We start from the raw sequence: 20,158 nt of genomic DNA on the forward strand, positions 1-20,158 counted from the left end.
CTGGCTATAACCTACAGTAGTCTAGTAGTCTTGGAGTCTGGCTATAACCTACAGTAGTCTAGTAGTCTGGAGTCTGGCTATAGCCTACAGTAGTCTAGTAGTCTTGGAGTCTGGCTATAGCCTACAGTAGTCTAGTAGTCTGGAGTCTGGCTATAACCTACAGTAGTCTAGTAGTCTTGGAGTCTGGCTATAACCTACAGTAGTCTAGTAGTCTGGAGTCTGGCTATAACCTACAGTAGACTAGTAGTCTTGGAGTCTGGCTATAACCTACAGTAGTCTAGTAGTCTGGAGTCTGGCTATAACCTACAGTAGACTAGTAGTCTTGGAGTCTGGCTATAACCTACAGTAGTCTAGTAGTCTGGAGTCTGGCTATAGCCTACAGTAGACTAGTAGTCTCGAGTCTGGCTATAGCCTACAGTAGTCTAGTAGTCTTGGAGTCTGGCTATAGCCTACAGTAGACTAGTAGTCTGGAGTCTGGCTATAGCCTACAGTAGTCTAGTAGTCTGGAGTCTGGCTATAACCTACAGTAGTCTAGTAGTCTGGAGTCTGGCTATAGCCGATTGAAACAGCTGGGAAATTGAACATCAATGTGTCTTATTTGACGCCACAGTCTCAAGCACACAACTACACTGTACAGTAGATATGCATTCTACATGCTGCCATTCCTGACATGTTGTTCTGCAGAGCCCTGTCACATGTTAGCAGACAATATGTCCCTGTTCTACAGGCAGTCACTGTCCCTGGAGCAGCGTACTGTAGGGCTTACTGCTTTGCTCAAGGGCCCTTTGGCAGCGATGGTGGGTGATGAACACCCCGTGAATACGTATTAGCAGCAGCCACCGCAGCCTCTCGCTCACAACTAGAAAACCCTTTCCATTCAGTGCTGGGCAGTAATCCAATGACCTTTTGGTTATTAATATGCCTTTCTACACTACCTCAAGGCCATGTTTGTTATTTCCAGCTGACTCCTGTGATAATCCTATTATTCCAGCCTACGGCAGCACGGCCGTGAGTGACAGCATCACATTATTGCTCACATTATTAGCGTTGCCACAATTAATCATCGTTGCTTCAAATGTGATTATTTCCACAGCCGTGTCGTGCGGCAACCCCGGCAGCCCCGCCCACGGCAGGATTGTCTTCAGCGATGGCATCACCTTCGGCAGCTCGGTGGCTTATGCATGCTGGGACGGCTTCAAAACATCAGGCCTGACCACCAGACACTGCACAACCAATGGGACGTGGACAGGACAACCGCCTGACTGTGCTGGTAGGATTTTAGGTTTATTGGTAGTAGTAGTAGTACTAGTGGTAGTAGTAGTAGTAGTAGTAGTAGTGGTGGTAGTAGTTGTTGTTACATTACCTGTATTGGTAGAAGTCCTTCTGCTGTAATAGGAGTTTTGGTGTTAGCGACTTAGAGTGGTTATAGAGTTATTCTAGTTTAGTGTCCCGACACTGTAGTTTAAATTGGACATGGACTGGACAGTCTCCTGCTGCACAGGTTGTTGTATGTTTGTTGAGATTTTAAACCTTGTAGAGGATGTAAAGTTTAGGCAAGGCAGACAAGGAGGTTTTGATGGGGACGTGTGGGAGGTAGAGGAGCAAGTTTTTTGTGGGCAGACTATGATGACCACGATCTGTCCCATCCAATCCTGTCCCTCCTTTAGTGATCAGTTGTGGAGACCCGGGGCCAGTAGCCAATGGGATCTATTTAGGGCGTGAGTTCACCTTCAACCACACAGTGACCTACCGCTGTAACCCTGGTAACCTGATGGAACCTTCAGGACCTGGACGGAATGTTCTGCGCTGTGGTAAAGATGGAACCTGGAACCAAACCAAACCCAGCTGCAAAGGTAAGAACCAACTGGCAGCCTTTAAAGTCATACTGGACCAGGTTTTCTTCAAGATGATCTAAAGCTAAAGGCTCCTATCTTAAACCTGGTGCTGGGCGGGGCAAAAGCAAATGCAAGTGTCATTGCTACCTTAACCTACACACTTGCCAATTTAACGCCATGAGCCCCCGCCAGCAAAATACCAATTGACTTTACATCTATCTGTGCACCCATGCTTGTGTTGGTCTTAAAAGGGGACAGTCCATACAGAGTTTAGAGTTTAGTCCAGTGCTGACCAATTTGGGGCCCGCGGGCCAAACTTGGCCCGCTCTGTTTGTTTTGGCCCGCCACGGATTTGGGGATCCCAACGCCACCAACCCCCCCCCACCCCCCGAGTTTTTATCCCATTTTTTATCCCCCATTAGTGCTAAATTAATTAATTTATCCTGGTTGCTACTCCACCCTCCGCCGATCTGGGGAGAGCCGAAACTGGCTCCATGCTTCCTCCGAGACATGGGCAGTTAGCCAGCCGCTTCTTTTCACCTGGGAGGTGGGAGGTTCACGCTATTCCAACCAGTTCCCCTCCCTCTGAACAGGCACCCTTAACGACCAGAGGAGGAACCACATTAGCAACCACGATATTGCATGTTTTTGTCAAATTGTCATGGCAAATTGTTTACAAAAGATGGACAATAAAGCTGATTTTCAAAGTACCTTGAGGATTTTTCAAGTTGTGAATTAAGTCAAATTTCTCTCTTGATTACAAAGGTGGAAAATACAACTGTTTTTAACGGGGTGTTTACTGATTAAATGTTTAAGCTCCCCACAAATGCAGATGTTTTTTTAAATATATATAACCAATTGCAAATTATTACAATTACCAAACAGATAGAAAGTAGATTATTATATCGAAATGTTATTTTAGATTTAGAATGTTAATTTTCTATAAAACACAATACATTTTAATGTAATTCCACAACGTTTATTTTTGGCCCTCGGCCCTCCACCCAGATTGAGTTTTGGCCCTTCATGGGAAAGAATTTGGGCACCCCTGGTTTAGTCTGTGGTACAACAGTCCTCCATACAGTATTTAGAGTTTAGTCTAGGGGTGCACCGATCGATCGGCAAGCAATCTGTATCGGCCGATTTTTACCTCAAATATGCGATCGGCTGATTGCCCATATTTCGGCTGATTGCCGATATTTTTTTATATTATTATTATTTATTTATTTTTTAATAAAAAAAAGCCCTATCACTAATCAGGTTTTCCAACTATATAAAATACAATGCCAATTGGTATTATTAAAGGGGAGAAATAATCGACGTTTCCAAACTTTTTTTTTTGTTTATATATCGGTGATCGGTGATCAGTAATCGGTGATCGGTCGATGATCGGTTGGGCAGATATTTCCCATAGGCGATCGGCAATCGGTGATCGGTGGCAAAAAACGTGATCGGTGCACCCCTAGTTTAGTCTGTTACAACAGTCCATACAGTATTTAGAGTTTAGTCTGTGTTACTCAACAACAGTAAAAGGAAACATTTGCTGAGATCCTCCCTGCTGCTGCTTCCCACAAACAGAACATCTCCTGCTGGCTCCTGCAGTCGCAGAGGCTTTGAACTGAGATGGGGGAAAAGCACACAAGGCAGGCAGAGAGACTACTGAGAGGAGAGAGAGAGAACATGCAGAGAGACTACTGAGAGGAGAGAGAGAGAGAACATGCAGAGAGACTACTGAGAGCAGAGAGAGAGAGAGAGGGAGAAAGAGAGGAAAACGGATAGATGAGAGAGGCAATGTGCTCTCTCTCTCTCTCTCTCTCTCTCTGCCTGCTGCTCCTCTGTTTTCTTTCTCCTCTTCTCATCACTTTTCTATTGCTCTATTCACCTTATGTAGCCGCGCCCATCTGACCCGGTTGTGTGGTCGTGTCACAACTTCCGCTAAAAATAAAATAAAATAAAACGGCTGGCTGCTCCAATATCATCTAACTCTGAATTAACTAATCATTTGGCCAATTGTATGTAACATACCAAATAAAAGCAAACGGCAATGTCTAAGAATGCAATGCCATGTAACTGGCTCGTTAAGTCTCGCATTCCAGGGAATTACGTTAACGTCTGCGGGTCTTATAAGACGTAAGTGGCTCGAGCACTCGGAGGAGAGAAAACTATTTGAAGCTTTCTTTGTTGGAGTCCAGATATGTTTTACAAGAAAGTGCTCGTCATTGTCGACGATAACGTTATCTGACCTGGCTAACAGTGGATACTCGCTTGCTTGCTGTGTACCGGCTCAAAGTAGTAGGCTACGTTCTTTATTTTACCCCCTTCACTGTCCGCTCCAAAAACAACTCTCTTATTTTGCGCCGTGACCGCCGGAAGTGTTAACAGGACCCGGAAGAATTTGGCCCACTGTAAGGTCTGAACATAAGGTGAATGTCGTAGGCCATGGCAGTGTGTAGCTTGGCTGAAGAAACGACTCAAGTGAGACTTGGATTAGGATGAGGGAGAGATGGAGCGAGTGGGAAGGAGGGATGGGGGAGAGAAGGGTAGGAGAGTACAAAGAGGGAGTGAAGGAGAGGGAGAGAGAGAAGGGATGGAGAGGTGGAAAACAAACAGGGGTAGGAGGAGAGGGGAGGAGGAGGGACATGTAGAGGGATACAGAGACAGATAGAGACATGAAGAGGAAGAGAAAGAACCAGAGAAGGGGAGATGGGAGGTGGAGACGAGTGAGAGATTGAGAGAGATGGAGGGTCAGTGGGGTTGAAAACAGAAGGCGAGAGAGAGGAAGAAAGTGACGGGAGAAACAATGAGAGGCAAATCAATAGGTGAACCTGTAAAGTTTAAACACACCGAGAGAGAAAGGATCATCATAAAAGCCATACGTGTGCTGGCATCAAGAGAGACGCGCTGGAAAGGACAGGGAAGGGTGAGATAGTGATCACGTGACAGGGAGGACAGGGAAGGGTGAGATAGTGATCACGTGACAGGGAGGACAGGGAAGGGTGAGATAGTGATCACGTGACAGGGAGGACAGGGAAGGGTGAGATAGTGATCACGTGACAGAGTAGACGTAAGAATCAACAGGAAGGGTGGAGGAGGTGTGAGAGGAAGAAAGGATGAGGAAAGGGAGGGAGTGACGGATAGAAGGCGTGACAGAGGGAAGCAGGCGTGTGTATTGTACGTGAGCGGTGATGACTCCAGAGTCTCATTTGAAGTCAGCCCAGTCTATTCACAGCAAGGGAGAGGAAGAGAGAGAAATCAAGATTTAGAAACCTTCACAGCAAGAGAGAGAGGAACAGAGAGAAATCAAGATTTAGAAACCTACACAGCGAGGGAGAGAGGAACAGAGAAATCAAGATTCAAGATTTTTATTGTCACTCCGTAGTACAGGTATCACGTGTGAAATTCTTGTGCTGTGAACTCCGTTTACAACATAGTACAAATATAACAGGGCATATGAGTGCAAAAACAACAAGAGACACAACAAGCAATAAGGCAGTAGAGTGATAAGACAAGTCAGAGACAGTGGCATATTCACTGCACATGTCATGTGCATACTTTGGACATACTTAAACATTTAAATTCGACGTATTTGACGTACAGGTGCAAATAGCATATACCTAATTAAACGTACAATTAAACATTAGACATACATAATGGTAGCATCTACAGTGCGGTACAGTACAGCTACTACACTATTTGTGTATGTTAAGGAGTCTCGTGGCCTGCGGGAAGAAACTGTCCCTCAAGCGATTTGTGCATGCTTTTGGGACCCTGTATCTCCTCCCTGAGGGTAACAGTTGTGGGGATGGTTTGTGTCTTTGATGATCTTCAGGGACCTCTTGAGGCACCGCTGGTTATATAGTTCCTGCAGTTCTGGCAGCTCACACACAAGATTTAGAAACCTACACAGCAAGGGAGAGAGGAACAGAGAGAAATCAAGATTTAGAAACCTACACAGCGAGAGAGAGAGGAACAGAGAGAAATCAAGATTTAGAAACCTACACAGCGAGAGAGGAACAGAGAGAAATCAAGATTTAGAAACCTTCAATAAGTTACAGGAGCATTAGAGACTTGCAGCCATACAGCATTCGTCTGGAATATTAACTGCTGAAGTCAATGCGAGTGCTTTATTATTTATTTACCTCTTTTTGCCAACTTTAGTCTGATCCTTAACAAGCTGTTTTTCAGGGTCCAGAAAACACTAATTTCATTATTTATTTGGATCCTCTGGAGTCACACATCGTACAGTGGAGAACATTAATGAACATACTTTAAGCACCTGGCTTTGTCTTGTGTATGTGTGTAGAATTTTATTAGGGCAAAAATCATCATCATCATCATCATCTTATATAAAAGGGAGTAAGTGGGCTGTTTGTTTCAATTTTTGTCCCAACTTTTGATGTCACTGATGAGGTCACAATGTCTATGACATCATCACTGATGATGTCACAGTCTATGACATTACTGATGATGTCACAATGTCTGTGACACCCGAGCAATTGTGATTTCATCATGTATATGTCACTCAAGCACTCGATGATGTCATCAGTGATGGTCACTTGAGCAATTGTGATGTCATCAGTGAGTGACATCAGTGATGCGAAGTTGAGCAAATTGTGCGCCACGCCGTGCATGCCAATAGAGCAGGCGAGGCCACGCAGCAGCCGAGCGACAGAGAGCAGAGCAACAGAGAGCAGAGCAAAGCGACAGAGAGCAGAGCAAAGCAACAGAGCAGAGCAGAGCGACAGAGAGCAGAGTGAGAGAGAGACGCTGAAAAACAGTTTAAAACGGATTAGCCAAACAGAGAGATAGTTACAGAGACGACGCCCATACGGTGTGTATATTTAGAATGATGGCTGGAGTGCTCATTGGTTATTGCTGCATTCTATTCATGTGAATCTATCTGTGTGTGTGTGTGCGTGTGTGTGTGTGTGTGTGTTTGTTTCTGTGTGTTTCTGTTTTTTTGACATGCAATATTATGTGTTCCTTATTGTGTGTGTGTGTGTGTGTGTGTGTGTGTGTGTGTGTGTGTGTGTGTGTGTGTGTGTGTTTTGTGTGTGTGTGTTTTGTGTGTGTGTGCGTGCGCGGGTATCTCTCTGTCTGTCTGTCTGCCTTTCTGTGCTGTACAGTATATCATCATAGCAGAGCCAATGGAGTGTGAAACCATCTGTCTCCTGGTTAGATTAGAATTACCCCGACTTTATTAGATGTTTGAAACCATGCAGATGGTTATCAGGATCTTAGGGAGTTACACACACACACACACACACACACACACACACACACACACACACACACACACACACACACACACACACACACACACACACACACACACACACACACTCTTAAGTTGATCAGTGTCTCTTGGAGCTGCTGTAACATTGTAACATCATGAGCATCAAACATCATGATACTCAAAGCATCATAAAGCATAAACCATAACACATAGTTGATATACATAAACACAAAGTTGATCACTTAGTGTATATATCATCATAGCAGATGCTTTGGAATGTAACAAATTGATTCCATCAGCAGGACCATCTGATACCAGAAGTTAACATTGGGGATTTATGCTACAGTAGCAGTTCCGAAATCAAGTTTCAAAATGCAGGTTTTTGTGAGTCACTCGTGGGGCGGTACATTTTGAATGATGCACTAAGCACGCCGACAGCCGAACCTCCGTTACAACTCAGCCAATCAGAGGCTTGCCACAACGTGCAGGGAAACCAGCCAATCAGAGGCTTGCCACAACGTGCAGGGAAACCAGCCAATCAGAGGCTTGCCACAACGTGCAGGGAAACCAGCCAATCAGAGGCTTGCCACAACGTGCGGGGAAACCCGGAAATCCTGACTTGTGATTCAGACCCTCGTAGCGACGGAGGGAGCCAAGGCTGGGTTCACTCGAACGCCAGACCAAATAATTAATAAACTTAAAAAACGGAAGGACTACCGAATAATGTCCTCCCACTTTGGTTCCGCTTAAACTGGTGTGAACACGGGCTGGTTTGCCAGAAAGCACCAAGGTTCTGAGACTCCAGAATGGAGCCAGAGCCAGAACCGTGTCTGTATGAAAGCGGTAGGCACCAGTGTCTCTGAGCCACTGTGCCCCGCCCCATAAGCCATGTTTTCATTTAATTAAGATTATGTCTAACATCTGTGTGTGTGTGTGTGTGTGTGTGTGTGTGTGTGTGTGTGTGTGTGTGTGTGTGTGTGTGTGTGCGCGCGCGCGCGCGTGTGTTCCAGTGATTCAGTGCGGGGGCCCTCCCCAGGTGCATCATGGGAAAGTGGAAGGGTCCGATCAATCATGGGCATCCAGTGTTAGCTATAGTTGTTTCTATGGTTACCAGTTGTCCAGTCCTGCTGTGGTAACCTGTGAGGGGAACGGGACATGGAGAGGAGACATACCCCAGTGTCTACGTAAGTTAACGAGGCATAACTGGATTTAAACTAGTAGTAACTGACCTTGATTGGTTCATGTCAAAGTTTATAGAGTCGTTACCTTCCGCACTGCTGACTTACTGTCCAACAGCATGACATAGATTTCCTCTCTTTCAATGATTCAGTAGACTGTATCTATGATAAAGCAAGTATAGCCCACATCGTTTTAACATCATGTCTGTGTCTATGTACTGTAAATGCTGAAATATGTTCGCTGACTCTTATTAGAAACCTCCTGATTTGATAATTGGTGTTTATTGGAATTTCTATGTGAGTCCTCCTACAGTAACTGTTATCGGTTGTTTCTCTCAAGCTGTCCTGTGTGGTGATCCAGGCTCTCCTGGAGGTGGTTTCAGAGAGGGGAATCTCTTCTCCTACAGGTCAGTGGTTTGATATACTGATTACTGATCACTGCCATGTTTTCATGCAACCCCTATTCCTCGCCATTAGCTGCTCCTGTCGAAATGTGTAGTTTGGAATGCTATGTATGTCCTTGGACATGTGCTGTTTTGTATTATGGTCATTGCAATTTTTTTTATTTCAATTGTTCTCCATGTCCTAAGTACAGTATTGTTTTTGTCATGCCCTGACATGTGATTTTTGCTGCCTTCTTGGCCAGGTCAGCATTGTAAATGAGATTCATATCTCAATGCTTTTTATCTGGTTAAATAAAGGTTAAATAATAAATAGTAATGATAATAATAGCAGGAGGAATAATAGTAATGACAGCAGTATTGGTGCTCCTGCTAGAATTAGAAGTAGTGTTTTTGTTATTTCGATTTTTTTTTTTTTTTTTGTGTCATTAACTCGGCACTTGAAATCTAAAATACGGTATTTGTTTTTCGGCACAGGTCAGAAGTCAGGTTCTACTGCCAGGCCCCCTACCTGCTGGTAGGCTCTGCCTCCAGAGTCTGTGAAGCCGATGGCAGCTGGAGTGGCCAACAGCCTGCCTGTATAGGTAATTATACGAATAAAGCCTACTTCTACTGTAACTATGGCAATCATACCCGTATTTCAGTCATATTCACCAGCATAAAGAACTGTATTGGGATTCACTGTTACTATAACACACCGTGTGTGTGTGTGTGTGTGTGTGTGTGTGTGTGTGCGTGTGTGTGTGTGTGTGTGTGCGTGCGTGCGTGCGTGTGTGTGTGCGTATGTGCATGCGTGCATGTAGACCCAGCCTTCAACAGCTGTCGTGACCCAGGAACTCCAGCCTATGGTATCCCTGTACTGGCCCAGGGTTTTCAGGTCAGATTTGACTTTTACAGCCTTTATGTTGACCTTAATTTGCTTTGTTAGGATTAAATGCAGCGGATGAAATGCAAAGTTCTTTATATTGACAGTAAAATTTCCTTTAAGTTTCTACCACATACTGTCATGGAACTGTCTTCTGAGTAATATACGTTCCATCAAAGGAAAGGTTTTTTTTTTTTACATCATTTTTCAAGAGATAATACACACAGAACAAAAAACAAGAGGTCAGGAGAGGTCACAACATGTGCAGTAATGCTACGACTTATACAGTGCAATGTTACAGTAGGCCAACTAATTCTTATAGTCAATAGTACCGGTAGTAAGATTCCAGATTTAAAGAAAATATTTTTTCAATGTTTTTTAAGTTTTGGTCCGACTTAAATGTTCTATGGTCTCTCCCGATTCTAAATATAGCTGAACTGTTTGTTTTGACCAAGTAAAACTATTTGTATACGCATTTTACGAAATGTCTATGGGAAAATAAATGGCGGATGAAAATCTCTGGTACAGTGCTGAAGCAGGAAGTGACGTTCACTTTGGCTCTCTATTGTTATCTTGGACCCACAGGAAGACTAGCTATCATCTAGGTGTCAGCTAATAGGGATCCTTATAATAAACAAATAAATCCTGTTGGGATTGAACGTGGATGAAGAGATTTTAACAGAGCATGTACTGTATGTTATTTAGGTTGGTAGTAAGATGTCCTTCAAGTGCCGCAAGAACTACCACATCCTTGGTTCTACCACAAGAACATGCCTAGAAAACCTCACCTGGAGTGGAACCCAACCGGAATGTATCGGTGAGGAACACCTAATTGTTACGACTCTTCCTGCTTATTTGTTGCTGTCATAGCAATGATACTATTGATGTTGCTTTTGTCATTGTGATATCTCACAATACGATTTGATACACGATATGGCGTTCACGATTCCATAAAACCATGACGCCATGTCATAATTAAAAGCTCAGCTAAAAGTGTGACTGTGCAGAATTCAGTGCATTTCTGAGACCCCAACTTTCTAGCAATGGCATTGGTTTGTAAATGTAATTTCGATGTAGTTTGTGAAATTATGAGCCATCTCATTTGTGATGCATTCACTCAATTGTGATTACTACAGCACTATAAAATGTAGCTAACTTTGCAATTCATGTCCTGCCCCCTGATACATATCGCCATATTTGCATTGTGATATTGAATTTCAATGTCCCATCCATAGTATTACGGTGTTAACGGAGAGGAACTGTTGTGTCTGGCTCTGCCTTTCTTTTCTACTGAACGTTGCAGAATTGACTCCATGTGTCTTTGTTTCTCCTCTCCCATCCCCAAGCCCATTCGTGCAGACAGCCAGAGACCCCGAGTAACGTGGACGTAGGATCTCTGGACCTGCCGACGCTGGGTTACACGCTGATCTACTCCTGTCAGGACGGCTTCTATCTGGCGGGCGGCTCAGAACACAGAACGTGCAGGAGTGACGGGAGATGGTCGGGGAAACCCCCACTCTGTAAAGGTGAGGCGCCATTCCAGGCTCCAGACCTGATCTTGAACGTATCCTCTAACTGAATCCCATAACCCCCTTTGGCGTCAGATACTAGAAACAATACCCAATTGTTTCCTTACCACGTTTCTACAGCATCGGCAGCACTGAGTCATTTTTGCCCCTGTGTTTATTCCATGTTGGCTTTACTCTTTGTTTTACTGTAGGCTGCTGTCCATAATACAGTATGTCATAACTGTACCTTGAACGTGCTGTTACCGTGTTATCTTAAGTAAGAATCATACGCTAACCATAATTCAGAATGTAAAGCTAAGTCGGCCTTAACTCTAATATAAGCCCAAGTTTTGCCCCCCATATTGTGTTCATTTAAGAGTGCTTTCTCACTGGGAACGATTGCTTTCGTTCCGTTCCGTTCCGCACCCGGGAACTATTGCCCCGCCCCCTCCCCTCTCCTCTCCCCCGCTGGTCAGCTTTTACATTACAACATTTCTTCCGCGCTCGGAAACGGAACAGAGTGCACTTGCGCCATCAACTATGCCTGGAGTTTATCCTCGCCCGTGTGTCGTCTATGTGGTTTCGAAACGGTTGGCTTTCACACGCGCAAGTGTTCCGTGCCCGGGCACGCCAAAGCGCTCCCCAGACCACCTTTTCAAGTGGATCCTGTCACGGTTCCCTGTTGCGCAGCCGGGCGCGGAACGGAACGCAACGTTCACACTCGTCAAATGTTCCGAAACTGGGGTCAATTTGGGGACAAGTGTGCTCGGCAACGGTACCTGGACGCCAGTGAGAAAGCACCCTAAGTTAAAATTCCAATTCCAAAATTCCAATTCCAGAGGAGAATCAAACCCACAGCCCTTCATACTGAATGTATGAATAAAGCTGTTAGCATAAAGCAGTCTTACCTAACCTCTCTGCGTTATGTTTCAGTTGGAGTGAAAGTCCATCCCAAAGCCAGAGGAGGAGAGTCTGATGTTCAGAAGAACAAGATCCGCGGTATATAGAACAACCAGACACACAGACACACACACACACACACACCGTGGTACATACTGTAACAGTACAACAAAACACAGATGTGTGTGTGTGTGCGTGTGCGTGTGCGTGTGCGTGCGCGTGCGTGTGTGTGTGTGTGTGTGTGTGTGTGTGTGAATACATGCATATAGGGAGCCAGTGAAGCCAGACTAAGACCGGCGTAATATGCCGGCGTTCTCCAGTTGGCATACCCGAATACCCCAGCTGTTGAGTTTTGAATAAGTTGTATTAAATGTGGGATTTGGGCAGCCAGCAGTCATCTCTGAAGGAACCAGGCGTGGATCTGATTCTTTCTTCTGAGGAAGTGCAGAATCCTAAAGCTCTGCTGAGGTGGAACAAATACACCGAGCTGGCTGCTGCCTCCATGTGATTGTCAAAGGAGAGGCGTGGACCAAAGATAATGAAAACTTTATGGTTTCCTGTAAAGCACATTAGAACTGTTCTGATCATGTTTATTATTTGTAACTATATATTTCACTCAAATGACTTTACTATATGCCCTGAGTGTACAAAATGTTACTGTTGCCTTAGTTTGGAATACAAAGTCGCACCACATGTTTCAATTGTCCTTCAACCGAAACCGCTCTCCTCCCCTGCAAGTTCATCTCCACCTTATGACTGAAGTAGATTAAATCAATAAGTAATAATACCTGGATTCACCTGGTCTCTTGTGGTAACAAAAAACAGGCGCTCTTACTATTTTGTACACACTCAGTGTATATTACTGTATGTTATGGTTATTTATTATTTACTATCTCTCTGTGTCGACTTTACAGTTCCAGTGGATGTGTTCTCTCCAAACTCTGACTGGAGCGGTTTCTACGAGTATCTAGGGAAGAGACAGGTCGCCACGGTTACCGTTACTGCGTTCAATGCTACCAGTGGCAGAGTCAACGTCACATTGTTGGAGACCAGCGGAGTTTCAATCAGACTGTCAGGTAATAAAAAAAAAAACAGCAATATTAGTTAGAATCACTGTGAGTGTCATTTTACTGAAAGCTAATATAATAATAGTCAAAACAATGTGCGTGATTATTGATAAAAGCTATTTTGATGTTGTGTGGGGGGTCATATAAATGAGGTTCTAATATAGTGCAACTTCAGCGGTAATCACAAACTCAAGTCAACTTTATTGTCACAGATTATAGTGCAAAGAGAAAACCTGTCATAAGTGTTATCGGTATTCATAAAATTGATGTGCAATAGAAAACAGTTTCTGCCAGAAAATGACAATAAAATTAACCTCCCGAGCTGTCACACCACAGTGGCTATTTTCACATCGCAGTACAGGAACCTGAGATTTACAGACTTTCAATACCAGCGTGCAAATGACATTAGGATGAATGCTAGGTGTAAATAGACAGCAGATCAAATGGATCTGGCTTTCATTCATGCCTAGCATTAGGAATATAGCGCTTCTATCATTGTTGAAATTGGTTTCATTCTTTCTTTTCTGCACATAACAGGAAATAGATCAGGATGTGCAGTGTAGTAGATCAACCTTGACAGTGTGCAGGACAGCAGGGAAAAGACCATGGGGGCGGGGCTTGTGGAGGAGAGAGAGAAAAGAGGGCGTCCGGGTAGTGCAGCGGTAGATTCCCTGCCTACCAACACGATGGTCGCACGTTCGCGCCCCCCGTGTTACCTCCGGCTTGGTCCTGGGACGGATCGGGGTTCGAACCCAGGATCTCATTGCTGTGAGGCAACAGTGCTCTAACCACTGAGCCACAGTGGTGAGCGAGGTCTATTTATGGCCGCGTCGGCGGGCTCAGACGTGTCATAGCCTGAGCACCTACATCACCTGCCAGTTGGGCCAAGATGTGATTTTGGTGGTGTTCAAGTTTTATAAATAAAATGTATTCAGCAGCGCTGCTGAAGACGGCTTTTTAGCACGAGTAAAAACTCGAGTTTGAAATGAAGTAAAACGACTCTTTCAGCAACTTAGAGAAACTGGTTGATTTTTTACCATTGACATCAGGTATGTTTTGACATTAACATTTCACAATCAATATTCTGGCTTGATCGTGGGGTCACGAAGAGACAAGCGCTGCTGCAAAGCACCGGGATTTCAATTTGAATCTGCGATTTTTTTCTACCATGCCGTTGTCATACTGAGCAGCAAAAAGTTGACACTATAGTTAAACCAAGTAGTGACAGGTATAGCTGAAGGGAAACTGTTGCCTTGTCCCCAATAATGTGACAATGTCAACGTGTCTCCTGTTCCCCGTCTGTTTGTCTGTCAACCTGTCTCTCTCCCTGCTGCCTACTCCCCTCTCTCACCCACTCTCTCTCTATCTCTCCCTCCCTCCCTCGCCCCCTCTCTCTCTAGGGACGTACAAGTCAGAGGAAAACCAGTTATTGTTGAAGGTGTACCAGGTGAAGGGGCCTACAGAGCATTACTACAGCAAGTTTAAAAACGACAACTGGGCTATGGATGGATATGTAAGACAAATTTCATCTTTATATTTGACTGCACCAAATTGTATTCATTTAATGAAAGATAATTCCATATTTCTCTGACAGTATAGTACCCGCCACGCCAGATTACAGATTACTCCGATTAGTTATCGCCATCTGCAGAAGTTGCTTAAAGTCCTCATAGAAGCTCCATCACATCACACGTCTGCAGTCTGGAACAACTGTCAGTAGTCATTTTAAAAGGAAAGCCTCGTTCTCTCACAGTATTCATTCGTTGTCCCCATTCACGAGCGAAAGCATGATCCCCTCCAGCTGTGTGAGTGTGTCTGTCTGTTTGGCTGGCTGTCTGTCTGTCTGTCTGTCTGTCTGTCTGTCAACAGCTGATTTCACTATTGCACAAATCTGCCTAAAACTTTCTGTGCAAATGTATTCCTGTCTGCTCAACGCCCTATTGTGGTTGCGGTGATTCACAATTGTATCGACTGTTTCACCGCGTCATTACAATGACCGTCTGACAGACTGCTGACTCCTCCCTCCGGCTACTAGGGGCGCAAATAGTTACAGTGGGGCAGCTCAGTTGGAAACTGATATACGTAATGGTTGGCAAGCTACAGTATATAAGGACAGAAAGTTTTGTTAGGAGTTGTGTTGACAAGACACCAGTCTGTTTGTGCACTTTGATTGTTTGTTAGTGGGGAAAACATTTCTGTTTCGATAATTTATTATAGATTAGATTACTGTCTGATATTTTTCTCATCCAACTATCATCTTAAAATGCATTCATGTTTTGTTCCCCAGGTTACTGCAGAGTCGGACCAGAAGTCTTTCGTCTACCAGGGGCACATCCACAGTAAAGACTTTGGCAAGTTCCATCTGACCAGGCAAGGTACGTCTGTCTGTCATTAAGGCCATTTTATGGTTTCTGCAGTGTGTCCGGTGTTTCTGCGGTGCGGAGAGTCTGTGCGGCGAGTGCAGAGGGTCCGCACTGAGCTTCACGCTCCCCTCAAAAGAACTAACTATGCGGAGTCCTCCGCAAACGCCGCAGTCAGTTCCGAGGCTATGATTGGCTAATGGTTGCTATGTTAGTTGGTTACTAGGGAACTATTCTATTCGCACAAACAGACAGATGCCAACGAACACCGCTCTGTTACTGCATTTACCATGAAATGCTGTGTGTGTGTGTGTGTGTGTGTGTGTGTGTGTGTGTGTGTGTGTGTGTGTGTGTGTGTGTGTGTGTGTGTGTGTGTGTGCGCGCGTGCGTGCGCGTTTATTTCCCAGGCCCTGTAACCATGGCAATGGACCCATCCAGCCCCTACACCAACAGCAGCTCTGTGGCAGCAGCCATTTTGGTTCCCTTCTTTGCTCTCATCCTCTCTGGATTTGCCTTCTACCTCTACAAGCACAGGTGAGCTACACTAGATCTTCAATGTCAAACCATCATCGTATAAATAACGGTCATAAAATGTCAAACCGTCATGTAAAAACAGACAATCGAGTAGAAAGCAGTTCTTAGCCCTTCAAGTTCACCTTTGACCTTTAGGTTTAGGTTTACATTTCTACCCATGTCCTAAGACAGACTTGATCACCTATTTAATAATAATAATAATAATATACTCATGGCTTGGTTCTTGATAAAACATAGCTGTTTTTTGTAATGTAGTGGGGACTTGTTATATTAAAGGAAAATTCCACCCTCGAAACACTTACTTACACTGACCCAAAATGACCCAAAACACAACATATTAGGGGTGTCACGATACACTCAGTTCACGATACGATACGATACGATACACTATATTGGTTTCACGATAACGATACGATACAATATTTTAACAATTTTTTTTGCGATCGATTTGTAAGTTGAGGGGGCATCCTCCACGCTAATTTGAGTAATTTCACCATTTTCATCCTCCGTGTCTGTAACGTCCCTCGTCTGTTTCAAACAAAGCAATGAAAAGGAGAGCGAGCATGCAATCAGATGCAGATCAGTGCCACCATGTTCAGCTTCTTTTTCTCGCGATATGAGATTTCATCTCAACGATACATGTTGTCACGTTTTGATATCGCGATATATTGTGGGACGATATATTGTGACATCCCTACAACATATGGTTTATAGAAATAGGCATCTCTGTCTCTTCTACGGTTGATGTCTCCCTGTATGCTTGTTGAACATTTAGAAAGAAGCTCTCACTGATTCTGAGGGACTGGCACTGATGTTTGCCATTGCTTTCTGTACATAACTGGTTTTCTGTTTGTGTAACCAATATTTATATAGGAATATATAGGAATATTTTGACATCACGCCGTCCTCATTTGGCCAATAATCCACATAACAAAAACGTGTTGAGGTGTTTTCGGGTGGGTTTTTCCTTTCATATAAATAGAGTGAGTGGAGGAGTTCTTTACTCTCATCCTGCTCACCAAGGGGCTGCAGAGAGTATTTCCTCCGTGTCTCATTTGACTTCCAGCGTGAAATTAGACAAAAGAATGACGTCATATGTATTTTAAGATATAATGGTAAAGAGGGTAATGATTTTTTTCCCCTTTAAAAGCCCAGGAACCGAATGTCATTAACTTGTGAGCCACCTACAGTATTCCAAACTGTGCAGTATGAGTATGAGGTTCACCCTCAAGTCCTGTAGCGACGTATTGAGTGGGCCTGATATCACATTCTTAGCAAGACAGGCGATACATTTTGAAAGATAATTATTGCTCTAATAAACTTCTAACTGCACACAAAAGGCAAAATCTGATTTAGTTGAGATTATGAATGACTTTCATTTTATTTTTTTGAGAGTTCACAAAAGCCTAACAATCCCTAAAGATAGCCAGATAACTCAGAATGATGGTAGACCGGGGGTAAGATGTCATCATTACTGGAGTTTTCCATTGCTGTTTTTTAACTGACTTTCAGATGTTAAAGGAATACTTTTGAGCACATTCACATTGACGAAATTGTCATCTCACTATCATAGTTCATGCAGTGCCCCTATACAGTCGTTTTTGAGATAATAAACAATAGCGCACACATTTGAATAAAAACTTGTGTTTTTTTTTGTACCAGCAGATGCTATTAAATATATGTGCTATCGCTATCACACCGCCAACCAAGTGGCTAGCCTAGCAGCATGACATTCCAGATGCTTTGGTGTTACTGTATGTGACTAGCTAGGTGTTGACATGATTGCATGAGAGTGTGGTCCGTCTAACTGGTCAGCATGAAAAGTTCAGCGGGCATTGGGCCAAACCCATTGGGCCACAACACTCATCTGTTGGCTTGCCAGCTACAGTGGCAGCATGCTCTCTGCAGTGCACCTGGTGAAACATGTAGGGAGGTGTCCCGACACAGACGATGACACTGAGGATCTAAAGAGTATGTCCAGGCAGCAGCATGCTCTCTGCCAGCCAGTTAATAGTGTGCTATGTTATGTGCTGTGTAATTTAGTATGTTAGATCCTGTGGCGCTGCGTGCAGGGCCATACCGAGTAGCCTAGACACTATTATGGCAAGTCAGTTAGCACTGCACTACATGCTAGCCAGTTAGCCGTGTCCTATGTTAGCTGTTGTATATTAAAGCCGGTGGTTGTATGCAGGACATTGTCTGCTGACACAGATGACAATGAGAGACCAAAAGACACCTGGGGGCCTGGGGGCAGGTAAGACTTGACACCTGTCACTCACCTGGTTTCCAACAGCAACCAGAGCTCCGCCCGCCGCCACATCCTCCACCAACCTTGTCATCTCTTGTTTTTAGTTTTTAATTTTTCTCATGCTGTTGAGTAAAGCTGCACTGTGTTGCATCCATAATAAACTAAATGTAATGTTTATTATTATTATTATTTATTATTTTAATGTTATTGTTATTTTTTATTTTTTCAATCAGCCTCCTAAGAAGATGTATATCTATGGACAAAAACATTTTTTCCATTACATTCAAAGTCAATCCCAAACATTTACATCCTCTTTTCATCTCATTTTTTGTAATGCTGAAAAATCATTTTTAAAGCTATGTGTACACACAACAATCTCATGAGAAATATTCAGAAAGATTCTGATATCTGATTTCATTAAAAAAAAGATGTGCAGCCCTACTGTGTCAATCATTTAAAGGTGAAATGAGGACTTTTTTCTTTTCTTTGATCTCATTATTGTCATCTCCCTGTCAGCATGATGTCATCAAGAACAAATATTTGACAGTGACACAAGTTAATCCAATTAAAGCAAGGAGTGTGTATACTTCTACAAATTAGATTGTCCTTTTATGAATTGTAGATTTTTACATCCAGTAACTCAACAAAATTTGCTTTTCACTGTGACAGAACAAAGTCATTGTAGTAAGTGTAAGTGTAGAACAAAAATGCAAAAATTATCAAATGTACAGTATGTTTAAAATATAGCTGTAAGTGGCCATGAGGGGGGGTTCTAGCCTTTTCTGAACAATACTGACATCACAAAAAAGTCTCAGGGGTTCTGAGGACATGGTCCAAATATCTTGATATATCTGCCATGTTTTGCGATCAATGAACCAATGGGTGTGGAGTTAAGGACATTATTGTTTTAGGCCACACCCAGTTTTGGAGTCTCTGTCGCCCCCTTTTGGTCAAATCGCACAATAGCATGTCACAAATGCCCATTCCAGATGAGGCTGAGAACTTTGGGACCGATTATGTGAATAGACTTGATTTACCACTATTAAATGGTTATTACACCATAGACCCCATCTACTTTCACCAATGATGACCCAAAAAAACTGATTTAATTGATGACACGTTTGCTAACCTGACGCTCTTTGAACAAGTCGGAATGTCTGTTGGAGAGATGCTTTGCCAAGTTGAACGTGTCGTCTCCCTTTGTCTGCGCAGCTTTGCAACATCGTTTACAGACGGGCTATGTTGCCCTGACTGTCAGCAACATAAGCAAAATAATTCCATATTTCACTCTGTGTGAAACTAATGTCCTCTATGACGTTAACTACAGCAGATTGGGCTGTTACATTAAAACAAGGGCACAATAAATGAGCAAATCTAGCTCACTGACACAAAATTGACCCCTTGTGGCTGCTTGGTGTCGTTGTCATTTGTGTTTCAGAGCCCAGCACTCTTCTGATTATACTGTATTTTCTTTTTCAGAGTGCATCATTAAATCCAGATAACGCCGATCATGTTTTTCTCTTTTTGTTTTTCAGGACACGTCCCAAGGTCCAATTCAATGGCTATGTGGGCCACGAGACCTCCAATGGCCAGGCGTCGTTTGAAAACCCCATGTACGACACCAACATGAAGCCGACCGAGGCCAAGGCAGTTCGATTTGATACCACACTCAATACTGTCTGTACTGTGGTATAGCCCCGACAAACCCACCACTGTCTGTACTGTGGTATAGCCCCAACAAATCCACCCACTGCTTGTACGGTGGTATAGTCCAACTCCCCCATTGCAGAGCGCAGTCTTCAATGTGGTTTAACAAAGCAAACGGAACAGAAAGAACATAACACACGAATTGGACTCGTCACCATGAGCAGTCTGTGTCCGAGCCTGCTGGTCCACGGTCAGCATAGTCTGCACAGTATAGCTCCGCTTCACCTTCTACCTGAACAGTGGTATCATCCATTCCGAAAGAGTGAAATAGGCATGGAACCAATCAGAAAGGGTGTAGACAAAGATATAATCCAATTAT

General features: G+C 43.7%; 1 protein-coding gene across 1 annotated transcript in view; it reads left to right on the forward strand.

The window, feature by feature from the left end:
- LOC310788810 (CUB and sushi domain-containing protein 1) overlaps positions 1–19,827 on the forward strand; it is a gene marked incomplete at its 3' end in the record, with an annotated part of 351,287 nt that extends 331,460 nt beyond the window's left edge. Inside the window, 15 exon segments of the mRNA XM_083650384.1 lie at positions 1,094–1,270; positions 1,668–1,853; positions 8,082–8,255; positions 8,590–8,656; positions 9,128–9,234; positions 9,454–9,527; positions 10,221–10,332; positions 10,862–11,041; positions 11,957–12,022; positions 12,838–12,999; positions 14,391–14,503; positions 15,278–15,365; positions 15,758–15,884; positions 18,076–18,138; positions 19,668–19,827. Of these exon segments, the coding sequence (XP_083506510.1) occupies positions 1,094–1,270; positions 1,668–1,853; positions 8,082–8,255; positions 8,590–8,656; positions 9,128–9,234; positions 9,454–9,527; positions 10,221–10,332; positions 10,862–11,041; positions 11,957–12,022; positions 12,838–12,999; positions 14,391–14,503; positions 15,278–15,365; positions 15,758–15,884; positions 18,076–18,138; positions 19,668–19,827 (1,856 nt within the window).
- Between the last annotated feature and the right edge of the window lie 331 nt (positions 19,828–20,158).

This window comes from Poromitra crassiceps, assembly GCF_964638095.1.
Source record: "Poromitra crassiceps genome assembly, chromosome: 14".
Taxonomy (NCBI): Eukaryota; Metazoa; Chordata; class Actinopteri; order Beryciformes; family Melamphaidae; genus Poromitra; species Poromitra crassiceps.